This window comes from Electrophorus electricus, chromosome 4, assembly GCF_013358815.1.
Source record: "Electrophorus electricus isolate fEleEle1 chromosome 4, fEleEle1.pri, whole genome shotgun sequence".
Classification (NCBI taxonomy): domain Eukaryota; kingdom Metazoa; phylum Chordata; class Actinopteri; order Gymnotiformes; family Gymnotidae; genus Electrophorus; species Electrophorus electricus.
Window position 1 is genome coordinate 32306777 of NC_049538.1, and position 21968 is coordinate 32328744.

General features: G+C 38.8%; 1 protein-coding gene across 1 annotated transcript; it reads right to left on the minus strand.

Moving 5' to 3' along the window:
• Window positions 1–88: 88 nt before the first annotated feature.
• Window positions 89–13079, minus strand: spag1b (sperm associated antigen 1b). The gene is given in 20 exon segments (XM_035525459.1): window positions 89–232; window positions 352–487; window positions 489–621; window positions 876–1059; window positions 3061–3187; window positions 4327–4461; window positions 4667–4728; window positions 6591–6672; window positions 7027–7056; window positions 7058–7115; window positions 8125–8226; window positions 8322–8462; window positions 9386–9515; window positions 9773–9879; window positions 10362–10501; window positions 11246–11366; window positions 11536–11597; window positions 11599–11631; window positions 12677–12874; window positions 12982–13079. Coding segments are annotated over 20 exon segments (2223 nt in total).
• Window positions 13080–21968: the final 8889 nt, after the last annotated feature.

The window sequence follows — 21968 nt, forward strand, 5'->3', positions numbered from 1 at the left end:
TGTTAAGTATGTAAAGTTGAGTCTGGAATCGAATATGTTGTGTTGAGTCTGTGGTGTTGAGTTTGTTTTGTGTCAAGTGTGATCTCTGTTAATACTGATTCATGCAGATGTATTTATTTGTCAGACTTTGAATGTCACTTTGAGAGAACAGCTCACTCTCAACAGAGCACATGTGCTTAAACAGCTCCATCATCTGCCTCTTCTCATCTGAATCCAGAAGCATCAGCACCACCTGAGTACAGACATACTCATGTTACCTTCATTTATTTATTAAGGCAACAAAAATAAATTCTCATAAAGAACATCTTGCTTAAGTAAAAAGCATGTTCACCTAGTGTTTCAGGTTCTTACCGAGAACCTTTCAGTGGTGTGGAGGTGACTGAGGATCTGGTAGACCGGACTGGGCTCAGCTGACAGAAGGAACAGGTCCAATGCCTGAAAGATGAAACTGAGGGTATGTGCATCCAGATGTGTGCTGATGTACTTGTAGTTGAGCACAGGCTGCAGTGTCTTTATGTGAACAAGCTGCATTTAGCACCTGGCCAAACTCATACACGCTGGACGGATGCTGGTTTATGCACTGACCACTGCTCCTCTGCCCTGCGTCCCAGCTGCTCTCTGCTGTCTCTCATCATCCTCCCACTCCACCTGCACAGTGATGGACCAGGTGTTCAGGGTCCAGGAATGTGCCAGATGGACAGTAGCACAGGGTAGTATTGTGCATCTAAGTAGTCTGACTGGGGAATTCAACCAAGCTGAAAGTGAATGCTACCAGTTATGATTCATGGGACAGAGTAACTCCATAATTGAATAGCAGGGGTATGTAGTTTGGTCTCCTTTGTCTGCAGAGTAGGAAGTGCAATAGGACCATTTACCCATCTCAGTGATAACTACACTCTTGCGAGGCTTTATGGGAAATCCTATGTCGTGCTGTTCCCTCAGCATGGCCATGACCTCTGCCAGCAGGACCGTGACCTCTGCTAGCTCACACTCAGCCCCCTGCACACTTGCATTTAAATGTAGAACCTCCTGCAAATCTAAGATACATGCCACATAATCCTACTCAAACACACACACACACAGGCACTGGAAGCACTGCACATTCAATTCCAAATGAAAACATGAACAAAATATCAATTTTTAAACTGAAAATGAAGAAAAAAGAATAATGGGCTGTTAAAAATAGCAATGTCTTAATTTTCATCTACAATCTCAAATTTACAGTATAAACTGAAAGTTGTTTACAGATTTATCTTATCTGTTGATCACTGAACTAATATTTAGTTGTAATTTCTGATTACTGCTTTACATGTGTGTGGCATGGAGTCAACTAACATCTGACACCCGCGAGCAGATATTCCAGCCCAAGATGACTGGACTACATTCCACAGTTCTTCTACACTTTTGGGTTTTGCATCAAAAACAGCATTTTAGATGCAAGTTCTCAGTCGGTTTGAGGTCTGGGGATTGGGCTGGCCACTTCATAATCTTAATCATAATCTTATTAGTCTGGAATCAGGATGTTGCCCACATGCTGGTGTGTTTGGGGTTGTTGTCCTGCTGAAACACCCATTTCAAGGGCATTTTTTCCTCTGCATAAGGCAATATGACCTCTTCCAGTATTTTGATATATTCAAACTGGTCCATGGTGCCTGATATGGGATGAATGGGTCTGACTCCAAAGTATGAGAAACATCCCCAAACCATTATGCTTGCATCTCCATGTTTTTCAGTCTTCACAGTGTACTGTGGCTTGAATTCAGTGTTTATGGGTCATCTGACAAACTGTCTGTGGCCTTTAGACCCAATAAGAACAATCTTGCTCTCGTCTGTCCATAGAATGTTGCACCACTTCTCTTTAGGCCAGTCAGTGTGTTCTTTGGCAAACTGTAACCTTTTCAACACGTCTTTTTTTCAGCAATGGTACTTTACGAGGGTTTCTTGCAAATATTTTGGCTTCACGTAGGTGTCTTCTGATTGTTGTAGTACTCACAGGTAACTGAAGATCCTCTTTGATTTCCCTGGAGCTGATCATAGGATGCTTCTTTGCCATTCTTGTTATTCCATGATCTACGCTGATGGTAGTATTTCTTTTCCTACCATGTGGGTTTTGTTTGCCATTTTAAAGCATTTGAGATCATTTTAGCTGAGCAGCCAATTATTTTCTGCACTTCTTTATATGTTTTCCCCTCTCCAATCAACTTCTTGATCAAAGTTCTTTCTCCTTCGGTACAATATCTGGAACGACCCATTTTACTCACTGAGCAAGGGCCAAAACCAGCAGGTACAACATTTGCTGCCCTCCTTCTTTAAATAAGGGCCATAATTGACACCTGTTTTTTCATAGAATGAATGACCTCACTAATTGAACTCCACACTGCTATTATTCTCAACATGCCCCTTTCATTAAATGAGTCAATTACACCCAATGAGCAGCATGCATGTTATGACTGTTGATTCTGTTGGTTGCCCTTTACTCAGCTACACCTAGTCATGAATTTTTCCCCCATGTATTATCTTTTCTGCCAAAATCAGTAATTAAATACATTAGTGATGTTAGACTGCTATGATTTTGCACATAACTGTATATATACACATCATATACCAATGCACACTAGCGTCTGTCAAAAACTTGCTTAACACTAACTGGCTTAATCCAAACAATAACCCTAACTCTAATTAAGCATCTAATAAAAAGAAAAATTGAAGTGTACACTTAATTCATATTTTATAGCCATGTTGCAGGAAAAAGGCATCTGAAATTCTCTCTCATGTTTGAATGTAAAAATAAGTGTTTTTCTAACTTAGTTGAACAGAACTACCAAAATAAAATTAGATGCAAAATATGTTATCATAGTGAGTTTCCAATTTACTAAGCTATGATTTCAAATTTACTAAGCTATGATTCTATGATTTCAAAACACTATGACTGTAGGTATTATGTATTCAATCAGGTCTGCTGGGTTAGGATTAGCAATAGGATGGAGTGTTTGAATCTGAATCAGCTGTGACCCTACATGCAAAATGAATGTACAGGGAGTATCTTTAATGCTCTCTTACCTTTAAGCCCTTATGGGCCAAGGCACGTTTGTAGAAGGCTTTCTTATTGGAAAGCTCAAGTTTTATGGCAGAGTCGCAGTCTTGCTTGGCTTCAACAAAGCGCTCTAGTTTAATAAAGCAGAGAGCTCTGTGATAGGAAAAGAACAGTTAGAATGCACTGTGATCCCAGCACAGCTCTTTTGTCTTCTCATATGAAAACATATAGCCTGGGGCTGACCCTGAGACTGCTGTGCAATGAGACAGCATGTAGTGACTCCAGACCACTTCAGACCAATCTACAGCAGTTTATTATAGCTAATAGCTATTAAAAAAGCCATTATAGCTAATAGCTCTTAGGTAAGTTTATTATGACTAATATTTACACTTAAGAGATGTGATGAATGTCACAGTCCTAAAGAGAAGCTTGACGCTTGCTTTGAGCGAATAGGTGATTACTCCACATAGCCATTATACAGTAATTACAGCTTAATTGGAAAGAGATTTTCATGATTTGTTCTTTAAACAAAACACTTTTGGCATGTTTCGTATGAAAATATCACACATCCTTAATTTATTGTGTGAATTATGATTGAAAGTTTTACAACATTCCATGGAAAAATGTTAGCATAAAATCCTCTTTAGCTTCATGGCTGGGGTTAGAGGTCAGCAAGGCGTAATACTGGCTCATCAGGTTGGTTTTACCCTAGGGACAGTTACCCTAACCCTAAGGCTAATCTTAGTGTCAGTTGAGTTTAAAACGTGATATGCATAGTGAGGTCCATCAGGTCAGTCGTGTGTTGCTGCAGCACATTAGCATTATTAGCATTTAATTATTAGTTTTTAAAGTGGTGGCTTTGAATTCTTACATTTTTATTTATTTTTCTATACTTTAAATTTGATTATTAGTAAGGATAATGTGTTTTCCCATATGTATAAACTTGTATAAACTAAATCTCTCTCTCTCTCTCTCTCTCTCTCTCTCTCTCTCTCTCTCTCTCTCTCGTATATAATTTTGTAACCTGCTTATCATCATGCTCTGATTATATTCAAATTATTGTCCAGCATATGAAAGCAGGAAATGAAAGAAACAGTATTTAGAACTGCTACAATCTCTCCAAGACAGAGATGCAAAGGAACACTGATCTGTTTCCAGACTACACTGACTATTCTGCAAAGCAAAACCAGAATAATAAGCACACTGACAGCTCAAAACCCAATGTAACAGTCTCTACATATGAGATACTAATACCTTTGGGATTAAATTCTTCTTTTGACATTAAACTGTACCTGCTGGTATAAACAGCACATTAATTTGCTTGGATTTGAAGGCATTTGCTGTATTTCATTGTTGCTTCCGGGTAATGGCCGTTCATCAACTCATCTCCTTCTTTCTTCATGGAAGTGAAGCTTTCCTCTGCTGTCCTGGCTGAAACACACACTCCAACTGCTGCAATTTTAATGCCAATAATAATGGAACATGTTCTAAACATATTAAATAGATATTTTCTTGCATACCAAGCACTAGGCAAACTTTTCACAGATATAATATTTATTATCGGTAGGTTGGTTATGGCCATGCACTCCAATAATATAGTGTGTGTGGTGTATGTGATGTGTGGATACTGACCCGCCTCCTGTGCTTGTCCTTATGTGCAAGTCACCGACTGTGCAGAGGGTGGAGCTTGTCTCCTGAACAACAGTGGGATGACTGGCAGCTTCTGCTTCCAGTCAGGACCATCCATCTCTGCTAGAAAATGAGTTATCCTTTACAAATCACACACACACACACAAATATACTGAACAAATATGCAATTGACATACAAATCTTCACTTTCTCTCTTTGTTTTTCTCTCTCTAAGTTTACTTCAAAAGGAATCATGGACTACAGTCTAACTATGCACCTACAAGGTATTGCTAATAAATATGTTTTTATTAAGTGAGTTAATATAAATCCTTTTAGAAAATTATATTTACTTGTATTGTTGTGGAAAATTCTGTAGTTATTTAGCATTATTTAGCTATTTACATTTCAGAGCAGTGGTAGATAGTTCATAAGGTTGTAATTCAAATTTCACAAAATAAAATACTCCATTACCCATACTATATTAATGCATAATACAGTATTACCTGTGCGTGTGTCTGTGTGTGTGTCTGTGTGTATGTTTGTATGTATGTATATACACACACATACACACAGTATACATAATACCATAATAATTGAAAGTGGGTGTGTGTGTGTGTGTGTGCACGTGCGTGTGCGTGTAATTCTTGGGCCGTGAACGTGTGTGTGTCTGTGTGCGTGTAATTCTTGGACTGTGAACGTGTGTCTGTGTGCGTATAATTCTTGGGCCGTGAAAGTGTGTGTGTGTGTGCGTGTAATTCTTGGGCGGTGTGTGTGTGTGTGTGTGTGTGTGTGTGTGTAATTATTGGGCTGTGATGTGTGTGTGTGTGTGTGTGTGTGTAAAATTATTGGGCTGTGGGGGTGTGTGTGTGTGTGTGCGTGTAATTCTTGGGCTGTGGTGTGTGGGTGTGTGTGTGTGTGTGCGTGCGTGTAATTCTTGGGCTGTGGTGTGTGGGTGTGTGGGTGTGTGTGTGTGTGCGTGCGTGTAATTCTTGGGCTGTGTGAGTGTGTAATTCTTGGGCCGTGTGTGTGTGTGTAATTCTTGGGCCGTGTGTGTGTGTAATTCTTGGGCCGTGAACGTGTGTGTGTGTGTGTGTGTGTGTGTGTGTGTGTGCGCGCGTGCGTGGCGTGTAATTCTTGGGCCGTGAACGTGTGTGTGTGTAATTCTTGGGCCGTGAACGTGTGTGTGTCTGTGCGCGTGTGTGTGTAATTCTTGGGCTGTGAATGTGTGTGTGTGTTTGCGTGCGCGCGTGTAATTCTTGGACCGTGAAAGTGTGTGTGTGTGCGCACGTGTAATTCTTGGCCCGTAAACGTGCATGTGTGCACGCGCGCATGTAATTCTTGGGTCATGAACGTGTGTTTGTGCGCGTGTAATTCTTCGGCTGTGAACGTGTGTGTGCGTGTGTGTGTGTGTGTATGTGTGCGCATGTAATTCTTGGGCTGTGAACGTGTGTGTGCGTGCGTGTAATTCTTGGGCTGTGAACGTGTGTGTGCGTGCCTGTAATTCTTGGGCCGTATGTGTGTGTGTGTGTGTGTGTGTGTGTGCGTGTAATTCTTGGGTCATGACCGTGTGTCTCTGTGTGCAATTCTTGGGCCATGAACGTGTGTGTGCGCGCGTGTAATTCTTGGGCTGTGAACGTGTGTGTGTGTGTGTGTGTAATTGTTGGGCTGTGGTGTGTGTGTGTGTGTGTGTGTGTGTGTGTGTGTGTGTGTGTGTGTGTGTGTGTGTGCGTGTAATTGTTGGGCTGTGTGTGTCTGCATGTATGTGGGATACATCTGTAATTCATGGGCTGAGATGTGTGTGGGATTTGTCTGTAATTGTTGGTCTGTGGTGTGTGTGTGTGTGCGTGTGTGGGTGGGATGTATCTGTAATTTGTGGACCATAGTGTGTGTGTGTGTGTGTGATTTGTGAATCATGATATGTGTGTGCTTTGCAGTAGTACTCCAGAGACTCATATGCCATCACCCTGCTCAGTAATACCTTCACATTCAATGGCTGCAGCTCCAGGGCTCTGAGACAAAGAACCACACAACAGAATAAGACAAAACTCAAATGAGAACTGGTACTCCACTGGGGCCTCATAGGGTTAAGAAGCGTTTATGTATAGTTATTATGCATAGTTATAGGCTCATAGCTATTATGGGAAGATTTATTATGGCTCATATTTATGAGCAGGTTTATTATGGCTAATAGTTATTACAGGCATAAGTTTAGGGGTCAGGGGTTAGAATGAGGAATTGGAATGGTTGTAATAGAAGAGGACCGGGGTCAGGGGTTAGAGTGAGGAGTTGGGAAGGATGTGATAGAAGAGGACCGGGGTCAGGGGTTAGAGTATTTGGTCCATGTCGTGCAGCTAAGCACTCACCTGTTGCAGTCTGCTATGCAGTCAGAGCTGCAGGTAACAGGCAGCTCTGTTTGAGTACAACATGCACAGATCCTCTGGACTGCTGAGGCCTAGAAGGGAAAATGGATAAGGAGAGATAAATGGAAACAAAAGGAGGCAGAATGAAACCAGGAGCTGCAAGACTAATAGAACATTGAAGTCTATCTCATTAGGCAATATGGAAATCCATCTCTGTAGGGAATATGGAAGTCTATTTCACTAGGCAATATGGAAGTCCATCTCTGTAGGGAATATGGAAGTCCATCTCTGTAGGGAATATGGAAGTCTATCTCTGTAGGGAATATGGAAGTCCATCTCTGTAGGGAATATGGAAGTCTATTTCACTAGGCAATATGGAAGTCTATTTCACTAGGGAACATGGAAATAAAATTCTCACTTGAATTTTTTTCTCTAAAAACATGCCCTGGCAAGAAAATAAGACCAAATGTTAAATTATAAGTGCAGGAACGTAATCGCACCAAGGGCAGATCTAGGTGTGTGTGTGCGTATGTGTATGCGTATGTGTCTGTGTATGCATGTATTTGTGTGTGTGTGTGTGTGTGTGTGTTTATACATGGCTGTGTGTGCGCTTGTGGATATAGACGTGTATGAGGTAGAGACTCCGAATTAACACGATCTGGAGGTATGTGAATGTGCACATGCATGTGTGTGTGGATGTTTGTCTGTGTTTGTATGTGTGTGAGTGTGTGTATGCATGGTTGTATGCGCATATATATGTGTGTGTGTGTGTGAGGTAGAGACTTGGTGCTAGCATATCCAAATGCATCTGAAGGTAGGTAGGTGTGTGTGTGAGAGAGAAAAAGTTGCCAGTTCAAGTCCCACCACCACCGGGTTGCTGCTGTTGGGCCCCTGATCAAGACACTTAACCCTCAATTGCTTAAGTTGTGTTCAGTCAGAATTGTAAGTCGCTTTGGATAAAAGCGTCAGCTAAATGCGATAAATGTAAATGTGTGCGTGTGTCTGCGTGCAAACATGTGTAGGTATGTTTTTGTGTATAACAGTCTGAGAGTAATACTAGCATATCCCAGGGCAGATCTGGATGTGTGTGTGTGTGTGTACCTACTTCTGTGAACTTTTTAATTGCCTGCATGTACTTCTCCAGAGCAGCTACAAACTGTCCAATCTTGAAAAGCTGGTTCCCTTCACTCTTTAGCTGGGCCACTATGCTCCAGCTACACAGTTTCGCTCCGCTGTGGCCCAAGCTGGGACAGTCATATTGCTGCCATCCTGCTGAGCTGTGGTGTCATTGGTCTGACTCTTCCTGTCGCCATGCTGAGCTGTGATGTCACCGGTAAGGCCCCTCCTCTTCACAGTGTCTGTCACTCCCTCTGCCTGCACCTTTTGTCTGCCCCAACCCATGTCCCCTCTTACTGCCTCCTGAACAACAGTCTGATCATCTGATAGAGACAGAGAGGGGAGGGAGTGAGAGATGGAGATGGAAAGGGGGAAAGAGATAGAGGAAGAGGGAGAGGGAGAGAGGGAAAGAGCGAGAGACAAATACATTTATGATAAAGGGGTGGAGAGTGTCTGGAATAATTATATAACAGCAGGGGATTAAAGAGAGGCATTTTGCAAATGGAGTTCCAGGAACAATTTCAAATAAAGGGGTGAAAATCACATGGTGTAACTTAAACACTGCAGTGATGCAGGCCCCTACCACACTTGCTTAATATGAGAAAAGAAAAGGATTAGAACAAGGTTAGTGTTAGAATAAGGTTAGAACAGGGTTAGAGCAAGATTAGAATAAGGTTAGAACAGGGTTATGGAAATGTAAATGTAAAATGTTAAGTTTAGAAAAGGGTTAGAACAAGGTTAGAACAGGGCTAGAACAGGGTTAGCCAGGGTTAGGATTGAGCAAGGGTTAGAACAGGTTTAGGCGTAGAACAAGGTTAGAACAAGGTTAGAACAGAGTTAGAACAGGGTTAGGGTTAGAGCTGGTTTAGAACAAGGTTAGGGTTAGAACAAGATTAGAATAGGGCTAGAACAAGGTTAGGCTTAGAACAGGGTTAGAGTTAGAAAAGTTTGATAGATTAGGTTCAAATTTTGTTTCTAGGAAATAGATTCCCACTAAGTATGGAAAGTGACATCCATGACCATTACTTATGCATGTGCCTGTGCCAGCGAGTTTCTCCAATGCTAATGACCTTTTCCAGATCCAATGATACCTCTATGATTGAAATATCCCCTTTCTACCTGTCTGAAATATTTGAAAATATTTTCACTAACAAAAGCATAAATTCAGTTAAAGTTTTAAAACATGCTTTGGTCTGTGTGAGCAGTAGCTTCTTAAGGATCATCTTTATCATATGTTATCTCTTACTATCTGGAATGTCTCTCTCATCTTTATCATATTCTTCCTCTTCCACTTCTTGTATGAGTAGCTTTGTGCTCTTGCTTGGTTTGTCCTGCATGTCGACCTTTATGTTCTTATTGACATCCCTCAGGAGACTCTGTAAAACAATCATATTAACCCTAAACCTCTGTAACACAGATTAAAATACCCTTTCAGAACAGTGAATATATGACTTTTATTTAAGTAAAGCACAGTTTCAGGCACACATTCAGTTCATTGGTAAGATACAGACTAGATAGCATTAAACACAGTAAGATATGATCTAGAGAGTATGAACCACAGTAAACTATGATCTACAGAGTATTAAACGGACAGTAAGCTATAATGTAGACAGTGTTGTGGGAGGAGTCCCACCTGTGCAGTCACATTGTGTGGCTCCAAGTGCATCACAACAGTGAGGTCATCATGGGCCATGAGCAGGTTCCCCAGGTGTTTATGCACAGTGGCAACATGCAGCAGAGCTTCAAGTTCAAGTTCACACAACAAACCAATTAACGCACCATCACACACAGCTACGGGACGTTCGCACTGTCACACACAGCTACAGGACAGTCGCACTGTCACAATACAGCTACAGCAGCACTAAAAGTTCGTATACACTACAGCAGCACAAAGTTAGTATACAAAAAATATTATTTTGTATAACCTATGATGTAGACCACTGATTGTTATTTGTTAAAATGTACTGCTGCACTCAGTACTTTTATGTAAGTGAATATTTTGTTGCATGTTCTTTGTTTTGTTTTCTGTTTGTCAAATGATGTCCTTAGTATATCTCACAAGTTGGTTTTTGTTATTTTGTTATTTTGTCAGAGCCTGGTGTTACTGTTTAAGCTCACAAATATATGACCCATGGAAAGGACACATCATTGAAGAGCAGTGCTGAAAGGTGGTGCAGAGCCATGACCTCTGACCCTGTACTTTATTGATGGTGTTGTAACACATAGGCACCTTTTGGTATTTTCAGGCTCCAGGTGCAGCACCCTCTCACAGTCGCTCATTGCATCATGCCATTGCTGCAGTTTGATCTCCGTCTGGGCCCGGTTATTATAGGCTGCAGCCGTTGGCAGGAAGGACACACTTCTGATGACACACCACACCAGGAGTACCACACAAAAACCATTATGGAAAACAAAGCAGGAATTTCTGTTAAGGAAATGAGGTAAAACTATGTTGAATAGTCCTTTATAGATGATTGATAATCATGATGTGTAACATTGCCATAAATGACTGAGTCTGGAAACAATTGCAGTTAAGTTTACACAAAAGTGTAGAAGTTTACCTCAGATCACAGGTGTCTGACCTTTGAATTGTTCCAACTAACCATAACCTCAAGCCTAATCCTAACCCTCACTGTAGCTCTAATCCTGACCAAAATATAGTTAAAATCTAGTTACAGAATGTCTATAACAGCTTGTTGAGAATGATAAACTGGAATATATTTTATACCTGTTACATGTTCACTTTAACATCTACAGATATGAACTTGTTCAGATTTACTTGAGCAATTGAGGGTTAAGGGTCTTGCTCATGGGCCTAACAGTGGCAATTTGGCAGTGGTTGGCCTTGAACCAGCAACCTTCCGATTACAAGTCAAGTACCTTAACCACTGAGCTCCAAATAATGTAAAAAAAAACAAAACAACTGAATTCATTGGATTATAAACAAATCTTATTTATGCAGTTAATTAAATATATCTGGATTAATACTGAATGTATTCAGATGCTTCAGTATTGCTACATCATTGGAATATTACTGAAAGTCTGTTAAGTGTTCATTTAATCTAAAGAAGCCTCTCATAATGAACTCGAAATGACTTAAGCTCACCTAGTGTAGAAGGCCACAGCCTCCTCATAATCACTTGCTCTGAAAGCATCATTGCCCTTGTCCTTCTCACGGTGTGCTAAAACAGCTTTCTCCTGCCGTGTGAGTGCTGAAGTATGTAAACAAAACATTTCATCATTCACATTTAACAAGAGGATGATGTAAAAACATTTAAGGGAACAAAAGGGTGAAATAATATCTAATTTTTGTGTGGTAACAACTATCCTCCTGTACAAATTACAATTAAACAAATAATATTAAAGAATATGTATAAATCCACCTGTTGTCAATTATCCTTTTGATGTTTGGCAGACTGTGATTGACAATGGCAGGAAAAGAATTCTTTGTGACACTCCTCAATTTTAGCACAATCTTTTTCAACATCAAATCTGGGAAAATAAATATATAAATACATAAATACTTGATAACATTTTGCATTGAGCCTTTACATGCGTGTACTGAGTTAAAATGCACATGCTTATGGCTGCAAGTTATGATATGGACAGACTGGTTTACTGTATTAGCCCTACATTACCTTACAGCATGAAATAGACCTATAAACATTTTTACATACACCTAGATAGTAGTAGCAGTAGTTCTAGTGATTTACATTGTTCAAAAGTACATTAAACAATGGAAATAACAATGAATACAAGTGCAGTTCGTCAGCAGTATGTAGTTTGATTTGTTTATAATAGCCCTTGTATAGCTGCACTTTGTCTGTGTCACTAATTTGGCAGTATTTCAGTCCATAATAAACAAAAAACATCTGACAAATCTTGTTATTCAGTTTCTGGACATGACCGCAAACTACAAATTTGTATGTGTGAAGATGCATTGAGTTTTTCTTTTGTACAGACACCGGGTTTTTCCACAGTGTATACAAAGATATCCAGCCACTAACTTTGGCCATTTAGTTTGCTCCTTGACATACTGATTTGACATTGACTATGGGTCAGGAAACTTACCCGATGGCTAAGGCAAGTTTATTAGGGTACAACAGTAGTCCCCAACCTCATGCTTAAAATAACCATATGGGATATCTGGGTGATCAACCTGATGATTGCATTTGACTGGTTTACAGCCACAAATGTGCGACAACCAGTTTTCTGCTGGCCAATCATTAAAATAAATGGAGAAGCCATGCGGATAATCCATATTCATACATCTGACGCCACTATATTACTGTCTCTTTCTGCAGCCAGTTAAGCTCCTCTCACAAACAAAGATGATTTAGATTTCAATTCTGTGCTTCAAGTAAGTAAAATTCTTTTCTAATATCAGGGAAATGCATTACGGTTTTTGTGCATAATAATGAACCATATACTTGTGGTTGGCAGAGTGTTGAAATGCAAGAGTGTTCTTTTAATTATTTGGCAATTATTTAATACTCAGTATAATGTACTGCTAGCTGGCTGACCTTACACATTAGACCTTAAGTGACAAATGGTGTCCAAATTAACAATATTTACCTGTATGCGATCAGTGATCTGTTTCCATTCATCCTTAGAGAAACTAGCAGCTGTTGCTGAAGAATTCTGCTTCCTTAGGGTGTGACTTTTAGGATCCAGTTTCTCTATGTGCTTCTCACAGAATTTAATCAGGTTGGGATATATAACTTCTTTGCCTGACCTGAGAGCAAATAAGGAAAAAAACAATCCTCAATACTCAAAATAAGACCCTGATATGCAGGAGTCAATTTAATTAAGATATGGCAGAACAGAAAGATAACCGAGTACCTAAGAACCTTTAGTATCTTCTTCAAATACGTCAGGTCGACACATTTTTCAATGTAGCCATTAGTCGAGATGTTCGACAGAAACTTCTTGTTTGCCATTAAGGAGAGAGGACACAGCCTCGGCGATCATTCTACCTATCCTAGCAGCATTAGAAACGCAATATCTGAATATATACAGGCAGGAAGCTAAAGTATTATACCCAAAGATTTTCGTAAGATGTTCCTGTTTAGTCACATTTTAAAAGATGGCTAGCTACATACAAGCACTTAAAAATTTTTACACAAGTAGATCTTACATTACACGATGTGTGATGCCAGAAATTATTTCATGCAAAACCTGTGGAAATTAGCCTTTTTGTAATCTACAGAGTACTGCTCAACTATAAGACCATCACTATAAGCATACCTATAAGTAGCTAGGAGTCAAACATCTTAACATTTTGGATTATGCTTAAAAACATTGACTTCAAATTTCTTTGCTGTAAATGCTGCTTAATTGACCTCATTACATGGGGTACATTAAAATAGAAAATCATCACAATCTACTCAAATTAAAAGGGAGGAACCAATGAAATAGCTGATATGGGTTGAATGACTAGGCTTTAGACTATACAAGGCCCTTAACCCTTATGCAATTTTATGAGCTCGTCTATTGGCTCAGTCATATCTTTTGGAACACCAAATGTTGTTCCTTTAGTAACACTGCTGTGTTAGTGTTCACTTATATGATATAAGTATATTAATAATTTATATATGTGTAGGGACACTAAAAAAGGAAAACTGCTTACTGTTTATTGTGTGTTTGGTTTTATTATGTTTATACTGAGTGTAAAGGACTCAACTTCCCAGCATCCGTTTATTTTGCGCGCCAATCTTCTGGGTAGAACTGTAGTGAACTGACCAATCAGATGACTTGGGCTTAAGTGACGTTTCCCCAACCTATCCATGATAACTAGCGGATAGACTGGGGATGAGAAGGGGCTCGTCTTTCATGCTCTGGAGAGATTTTTTGGATCTTTCCCTCAAAATACTGTTTGGAGACTTAATATAATCAGCCAAAACTGTACTGCTCTCTGTTTGTGCTGTTTGTTAGTATTTAAAGTGTAGTATTCTCACCACTAAAGGTGTTATTTTATATTTTTGTCCTTTCCACTGAGCGAGTTAGCCTCTTTGAGTCGAAACTACACATTACACTACTAAACTAACATCTGTAATTCCTTCGTGGTGAAGAGGAACTAAGCATGTGGCTAATGAAATGTGGAGTGTGAGTATGAAGAGGAGAACTCTAGCTCTGGTAAGGAAGGCTGCTGTTCCACAGAGGAGGACATCAGCTCCAGAGAGGATTGTAGTACTAGGACATGGGCAAGCCAGCATATGAAAGACAAAACCAGCAAATTCAAAAGATTAAACAAAACTATAAAAAGAGATTGATTATTAGTCAGTTTTGTTTGAATAATACAACTTCAAGCCATTTTTAATTGAATTTTCCTGTAAGAAACTAAAAGAAATTCAGTGAGAAGCACAAATAATTACCTGAAAATAAACTTTTAAGCAAACAAGACACTCTGGGTGATGAGTAAAAGCCACCTGTTAGTGGGCATGCAGGTGCAGAGTCTAGCAGGAAGGAATCCTCTCTCCTCTGACCACAAGCCCTGGCATTCTGCTTGCTGATGAAATTCATGCTGGTAAAGAGAATATTTGTGTATATTTTAGGTTTATTCTACACTGCTTTATGGCAAGTATACACTGACTTTCCAACAGACCCTTGACCAGTTGCCAGATGTCCTCAACACTCAGCTGAATGCCATGGACCTTCATTAGTAATTAAAATGCCTTGCCCCTGGAAAAGACAAATACTTAATTCTGATGGTCTGAAGGTGTTCAACAAACTGATCAGAAAGCCTGATAAATTTAGCTGTATTTCTAAAGGTTACATCTCTTACAAAGGAAATTAGACCGCAGTTACTATCTAACAGGGGGAGACTCCTAAATCTTTACAGAATTATATATGGAAACGGCAGCTCACGGCTGGCACCTGGAGCTGAGCATGTGCATGAAGTAGAATATCTTATGTTTTGGGGTCAAAGAAGGGCCAGATGATTAATCTGCTTGCGCAAAAAGGTGGAAGAGCCTCGGCATGACCAAACTTTGGGCAACCGTAGTTCATTGCCCAAGTTGTTCCAAGATGGGACATTCCAATCTCTTGACTTCTGTGAACTTTTCTGAAGTCCCCGAGGTTGGTGTCCTGAGAAGCACACAGGTGTATAGCTGTCTGAGCATCCCCTGATGAAGGTATGGAGTTGATTAGTTTTAATTTAATTACTGTTGGCCAAACATTCTACCAATAACAAAAGAAGATGACTAAGTTGACTGAGTAGTGAAGAGAAAATTAAACGAGTATAGACAGACTAACAAACTGGGCATAAGACATATAGAATAAGATGCTTTTCTAAGTATGCTATTCTTCTCGCGAGAGGTTCCAGATGAATTTACTTCTTGTAGAGTTTAAACTGACTGTCTGCTGGTTTTTAACTACTGATCTCAGGGGCGGTATGAGAAGGAATGGCTCAACAGCTCTGTTCATGCATGTTCATGGATTCTTTGTCTCAGTCTTAGTGTAACGTTGAGTGGTAAGGAGTTGGACACATGCAGAGAAGAGCGAGATTTATTCAGGGGTAATCCAGAATCAGAGTCGTAGTCCAGGGTCAAAGAGCCAACACGGAGTATACGGGCATACATGATTAACAAGACAAGGGATAGGATACACAAAAGCCAGGAGACACAAAGAAAAAGTACACGAAGGCAAACAGGAAGCAGGCTATAATAAAGGCCAAGGAACACAGAGGCTAAGAACACAAAGGCATGGAGTACACACTTACAGACTTGCAAAAACATCAAAACAACCAAACAAACGCAAAGAAGCCTAACAATGAAGAGACAAAACACAGGGAGCAAGAAAGGGTTTAAATACAAGAATCAAAAGGTAGAAACGAGGGACAGGTGCAAGCAATGAAACGAGGGGTGGAGAAAATGAAACAGGAACGGAACTAAAAAACACAAACGACAGGGAAAACACTGAACACGGAACCTGGGCGGGACTGATCGTGACGCTTTGTCAGGCATTTACCTCGAATTAGCTTACAACACAAATTAATTAATTATAGTAAATAAAGAAAGAGGGAGATAAAACACCTGGAACTCAGGACCATATTGAGATATTGATATTTGGGGATAGGGGATAATTGTCTTTTAAGCCATAATAGGTGGGAACATCTCTATCAGATTAATTTCACCTGACCACTTAGTCCGCATATTTCTAAATGAGAGGAAAATGTTCTTACAAACAATACAAAGGACACAGTTATATAATGGAAAACAGTTACATTTTTCATTAAGAGAAGGACTACTTAGAGAGAGAAAGCATGGTTATTACACAAATGTCATAATTGTCCTAATATTAATAGTTCAAACAGTCTTCCTCTGTCTGCTATAAACACTGTACACATGTTAAATATCCTGTTGAAGAAGGCTCCTGATACAATGAAATGACTTCCAGGCGCACTGAAAATTGTTTTACAATTTGATTCAAGTTGTTTGATTAGAATGGTAGAGAATTCAAGTTCTACATTATGACACAATGTTGTTGATCTACTGTAGGAGTCACTTCTAGAATCCTGTAGAACAGACACCCGACTAGGAAGCGCATTACATTATTTAACAGAACTGCTGATAAAGTTATTGACAGTATGATATGTGCTTTTCAAAATAATGATTTGTGATTTTTTTTCTCCAATCATTCTTGCAAATCTAGTAGCTCAGTATGTCAGGCAGAAAACTTGTGAAGGTGGCAAAAGGCATGTAAGTCATTGATTCGATTTTCTAAGGAAAAATGTTAATTACCATAAAGTGATTGTACACTATAAATGTAAAGAATATTGAATTGCATTATTTTATGTGCTTTTAAGTCTGGTCATTGGTCATTTTCTCTTCACATACTGTCTGAGGCTAACTCTGATGCTTCACATTTTGAGTCTGCTTCAGTTGCCTTGGTATACAAAGCTTGTAAAGACAGGAAAGATAATCAAAGTTATTAAATATAATTTAATATGTGAGGAAAATGTCAACATTCATGAAGAGTGATTCGTACAGTGAAAATCCATAATACATAATTAGAGTGTTAAGTGCTATTCTTAATGGCCTTTCATCCTTTTCTCTTCACATACTGCTTGAGACCACCGCAAGAACTCAAGTTGGACAGCAGAAAGCTTGTGAAGGCAAAAAAGGTAACGTTATTAAATACAGTTTGATACAGAGTGGCATTATGTTCCAAATTGCATAGTGAGTGATGTCGTGAGTTTTCACATTTTTTACTCAAAGTGCATAAGTAGCTAAATTGGTATGTATCATTTTTCTTCAAATATTGTTTCAGCCCATCTCAAGTTCAAAGTTCAAAGTTCAAAAAGGTTTTATTGTCATTTCGGCTATATACGAGTACACAACAAAAACGAGACAATGTTCCTCCAGGACCATGGTGCAACACAAAACAACAGTGCAACAGACAACATGCTACACAAGTGCAAACAGTCCAATATAGTGCAAAAATGTCATTAAATAAACAATAATAAATACAGAACAGGACAAATCCAAAATGAGTAGACAGTGCAATTATTTAGTGCAGTACACAGTACTGGGAATATGTAAAGTGAGTTGTGCATAGTAGTCAGTGACATGCTACACTGAACATAGCAGTCACCGATAGGAGCCAGAACAGTTCAGAGTACAGTGCTGGTTTAGTACAGTACTCTAGCAGCAAGTAGGATAATGTGCAAGACTGCAACAGGAGTGCATAGTTTATTTGTGTGAGGTTTGACTTCAGCACTAGTCCAATGCAAAACAATGTGTGAGTGTGTGTATAGATATGTATGTATGTGTGTGTGTGTGTGTGTGTGTGTGTGTGTGTGTGTGTGTGTGTGTGACTGTGTATAAGCATGTATAAAATTGCCGATTTTGGATTCTGAATTGGAACATGATTAGTACATGATTAGAGGACACAGGCAGCTTTTTAAGATGAAGAAAGTTAATCAAAGAGAGTCAATAACAACATGATATGTACATAAATGTTCTTTACTAAATGTTAGTTGATAAAAAAAATTGTCAATGATTTAGTGTATGGGAAGTGCTATTCTGAATGGTCATTTGGCATTTTCTCTTCATATACTGTATGAGTCCACCTCTTGGACCTCAGTGCAGTGTTAAGAAAGCCGAGGCTGTGAAGACCAAAGAAAGGTACTGAAAGTTATTAATTGCAATATAATATGTATGAAAAATATGTTTATGAATAATGGCAATGATTGCTATGAATTTTCACAAATTTAAAGGATCTTAGTCTCTCTTCATATATGGTTTGGGTCTACCTCTAATACAGAAAACAGCAACCAGACAGCTCTTTGAAGTTTTTAGGACTTCATCAACACCACTGAATAAAGTAAGATGTTTGAGGAACATATGGCCATTGTTGAATAATATGAAATATGCAGTTTCAGCGTTTTAACATAAATGTCCATTCAGCATAGCACACAATATACTTTGTCATTTTCTCTTCACATACTCTTTGAGCCCAACTCCAGAAACTTAGTGGGCAAGGAGAAACCTTGGGACGCCAAAGCAAAGGTAATCAGAATATCATGATTCTTGAGTAGTGATTCATACTATGAAAGTTCAGAATGCCCACTACAAAGTTAAGTGCAATTCTGTATGGCCATTCTTTATGTTTTGTTCACATGCTGCTTGAGTCCACATCAAGAACCTCAAGATGGAAAGCCGAACGCTTGTGAAATCAAAAAAGGTAAAGTTGTTGAATACAATTTGTTATTTGAGGGCAATATGTTCATTACTGAAAAGTTGATAGATTTCATGACTTATCTCCAAGGAATCTGCTAACTTTACCTCAGTGAGATCAGTATATATCAAATAGGAAGCTTGTAAAAATGAAAACTGTATCAGAGACCTTGAATACAAAAATAGGTAAGGAAGACATTAATTACCCATTGGTCATTTGGCACTTTGTCTTGACATACTATTTCAAGTTCAAGTTCAAAATCTTTTATTGTCATTTCAGCTATATACAAGTACACAACAAAAACGAGACAATGTTCCTCCAGGACCATGGTGCAACACAAAACAACAGTGCAACAGACAACATGCTACACAAGTGCAAACAGTCCAATATAGTGCAAAAATGTCATTAAATAAACAATAATAAATACAGAACAGGACAAATACAAAATGAGTAGACAGTGCAATTATTTAGTGCAGTACACAGTACTGGGAATATGTAAAGTGAGTTGTGCATAGGAGTCAGTGACATGCTACACTGAACATAGCAGTCACCGATAGGAGCCAGAACAGTTCAGAGTACAGTGCTGGTTTAGTACAGTACTCTAGCAGCAAGTAGGATAATGTGCAAGACTGCAACAGGAGTGCATAGTTTATTTGTGTGAGGTTTGACTTCAGCACTAGTCCAATGCAAAACAATGTGTGAGTGTGTGTATAGATATGTATGTGTGTGTGTGTGTGTGTGTGTGTGTGTGTGTGTGTGTGTGTGTGACTGTGTATAAGCATGTATAAAATTGCCGATTTTGGAATCTGAATTGGAACATGATTAGTACATGATTAGAGGACACAGGCAGCTTTTTAAGATGAAGAAAGTTAATCAAAGAGAGTCAATAACAACATGATATGTACATAAATGTTCTTTACTAAATGTTAGTTGATAAAAAAAAATTGTCAATGATTTAAAGTATGGCTACTGCTATTCTGAATGCTCCTTTGGCATTTTCTCTTCATATACTGTATGAGTCCACCTCTTGGACCTCAGTGCAGTGTTAAGAAAGCCGAGGCTGTGAACAGCAAAGAAAGGTACTGAAAGTTAGTAATTGCAATATAATATGTATGAAAAATATGTTTATGAATAATGGCAATGATTGCTATGAATTTTCACAAATTTAAAGTATCTTAGTCTCTCTTCATATATGGTTTGGGTCTACCTCTAATACAGAAAACGGCAACCAGACAGCTCTTTGAAGTTTTTGGGACTTCATCAGCACCACTGAATAAAGTAAGATGTTTGAGGAACATATGGCCATTGTTGAATAATATGAAATATGCAGTTTCAGCGTTTTAACATAAATGTCCATTCAGCATAGCACACAATATACTTTGTCATTTTCTCTTCACATACTCTTTGAGCCCAACTCCAGAAACGTAGTGGGCAAGGAGAAACCTTGGGACGCCAAAGCAAAGGTAATCAGAATATCATGATTCTTGAGTAGTGATTCATACTATGAAAGTTCAGAATGCCCACTACAAAGTTAAGTGCAATTCTGTATGGCCATTCTTTATGTTTTGTTCACATGCTGCTTGAGTCCACATCAAGAACCTCAAGATGGAAAGCCGAACGCTTGTGAAATCAAAAAAGGTAAAGGTGCTGAATACAATTTGTTATTTGAGGGCAATATGTTCATTACTGAAAAGTTGATAGATTTCATGACTTATCTCCAAGGAATCTGCTAACTTTACCTCAGTGAGATCAGTATATATCAAATAGGAAGCTTGTAAAAATGAAAACTGTATCAGAGACCTTGAATACAAAATAGGTAAGGAAGACATTAATTACCCATTGGTCATTTGGCACTTTGTCTTGACATACTATTTCAAGTTCAAGTTCAAAATCTTTTATTGTCATTTCAGCTATATATAAGAGCACAACAAAAACGAGACAATGTTCCTCCAGGACCATGGTGCAACACAAAACAACAGTGCAACAGACAACATGCTACACAAGTGCAAACAGTCCAATATAGTGCAAAAATGTCATTAAATATACAATAATAAATACAGAACAGGACAAATACAAAATGAGTAGACAGTGCAATTATTTAGTGCAGTACACAGTACTGGGAATATGTAAAGTGAGTTGTGCATAGGAGTCAGTGACATGCTACAATGAACATAGCATTCACCGATAGGAGCCAGAACAGTTCAGAGTACAGTGCTGGTTTAGTACAGTACTCTAGCAGCAAGTAGGATAATGTGCAAGACTGCAACAGGAGTGCATAGTTTATTTGTGTGAGGTTTGACTTCAGCACTAGTCCAATGCAAAACAATGTGTGAGTGTGTGTATAGATATGTATGTATGTGTGTGTGTGTGTGTGTGTGTGTGTGTGTGACTGTGTATAAGCATGTATAAAAGTGCCGATTTTGGATTCTGAATTGGAACATGATTAGTACATGATTAGAGGACACAGGCAGCTTTTTAAGATGAAGAAAGTTAATCAAAGAGAGTCAATAACAACATGATATGTACATAAATGTTCTTTACTAAATGTTAGTTGATAAAAAAAATTGTCAATGATTTAGTGTATGGGAAGTGCTATTCTGAATGGTCATTTGGCATTTTCTCTTCATATACTGTATGAGTCCACCTCTTGGACCTCAGTGCAGTGTTAAGAAAGCCGAGGCTGTGAAGACCAAAGAAAGGTACTGAAAGTTATTAATTGCAATATAATATGTATGAAAAATATGTTTATGAATAATGGCAATGAATGCTATGAATTTTCACAAATTTAAAGGATCTTAGTCTCTCTTCATATATGGTTTGGGTCTACCTCTAATACAGAAAACAGCAACCAGACAGCTCTTTGAAGTTTTTAGGACTTCATCAGCACCACTGAATAAAGTAAGATGTTTGAGGAACATATGGCCATTGTTGAATAATATGAAATATGCAGTTTCAGCGTTTTAACATAAATGTCCATTCGGCATAGCACACAATATACTTTGTCATTTTCTCTTCACATACTCTTTGAGCCCAACTCCAGAAACTTAGTGGGCAAGGAGAAACCTTGGGACGCCAAAGCAAAGGTAATCAGAATATCATGATTCTTGAGTAGTGATTCATACTATGAAAGTTCAGAATGCCCACTACAA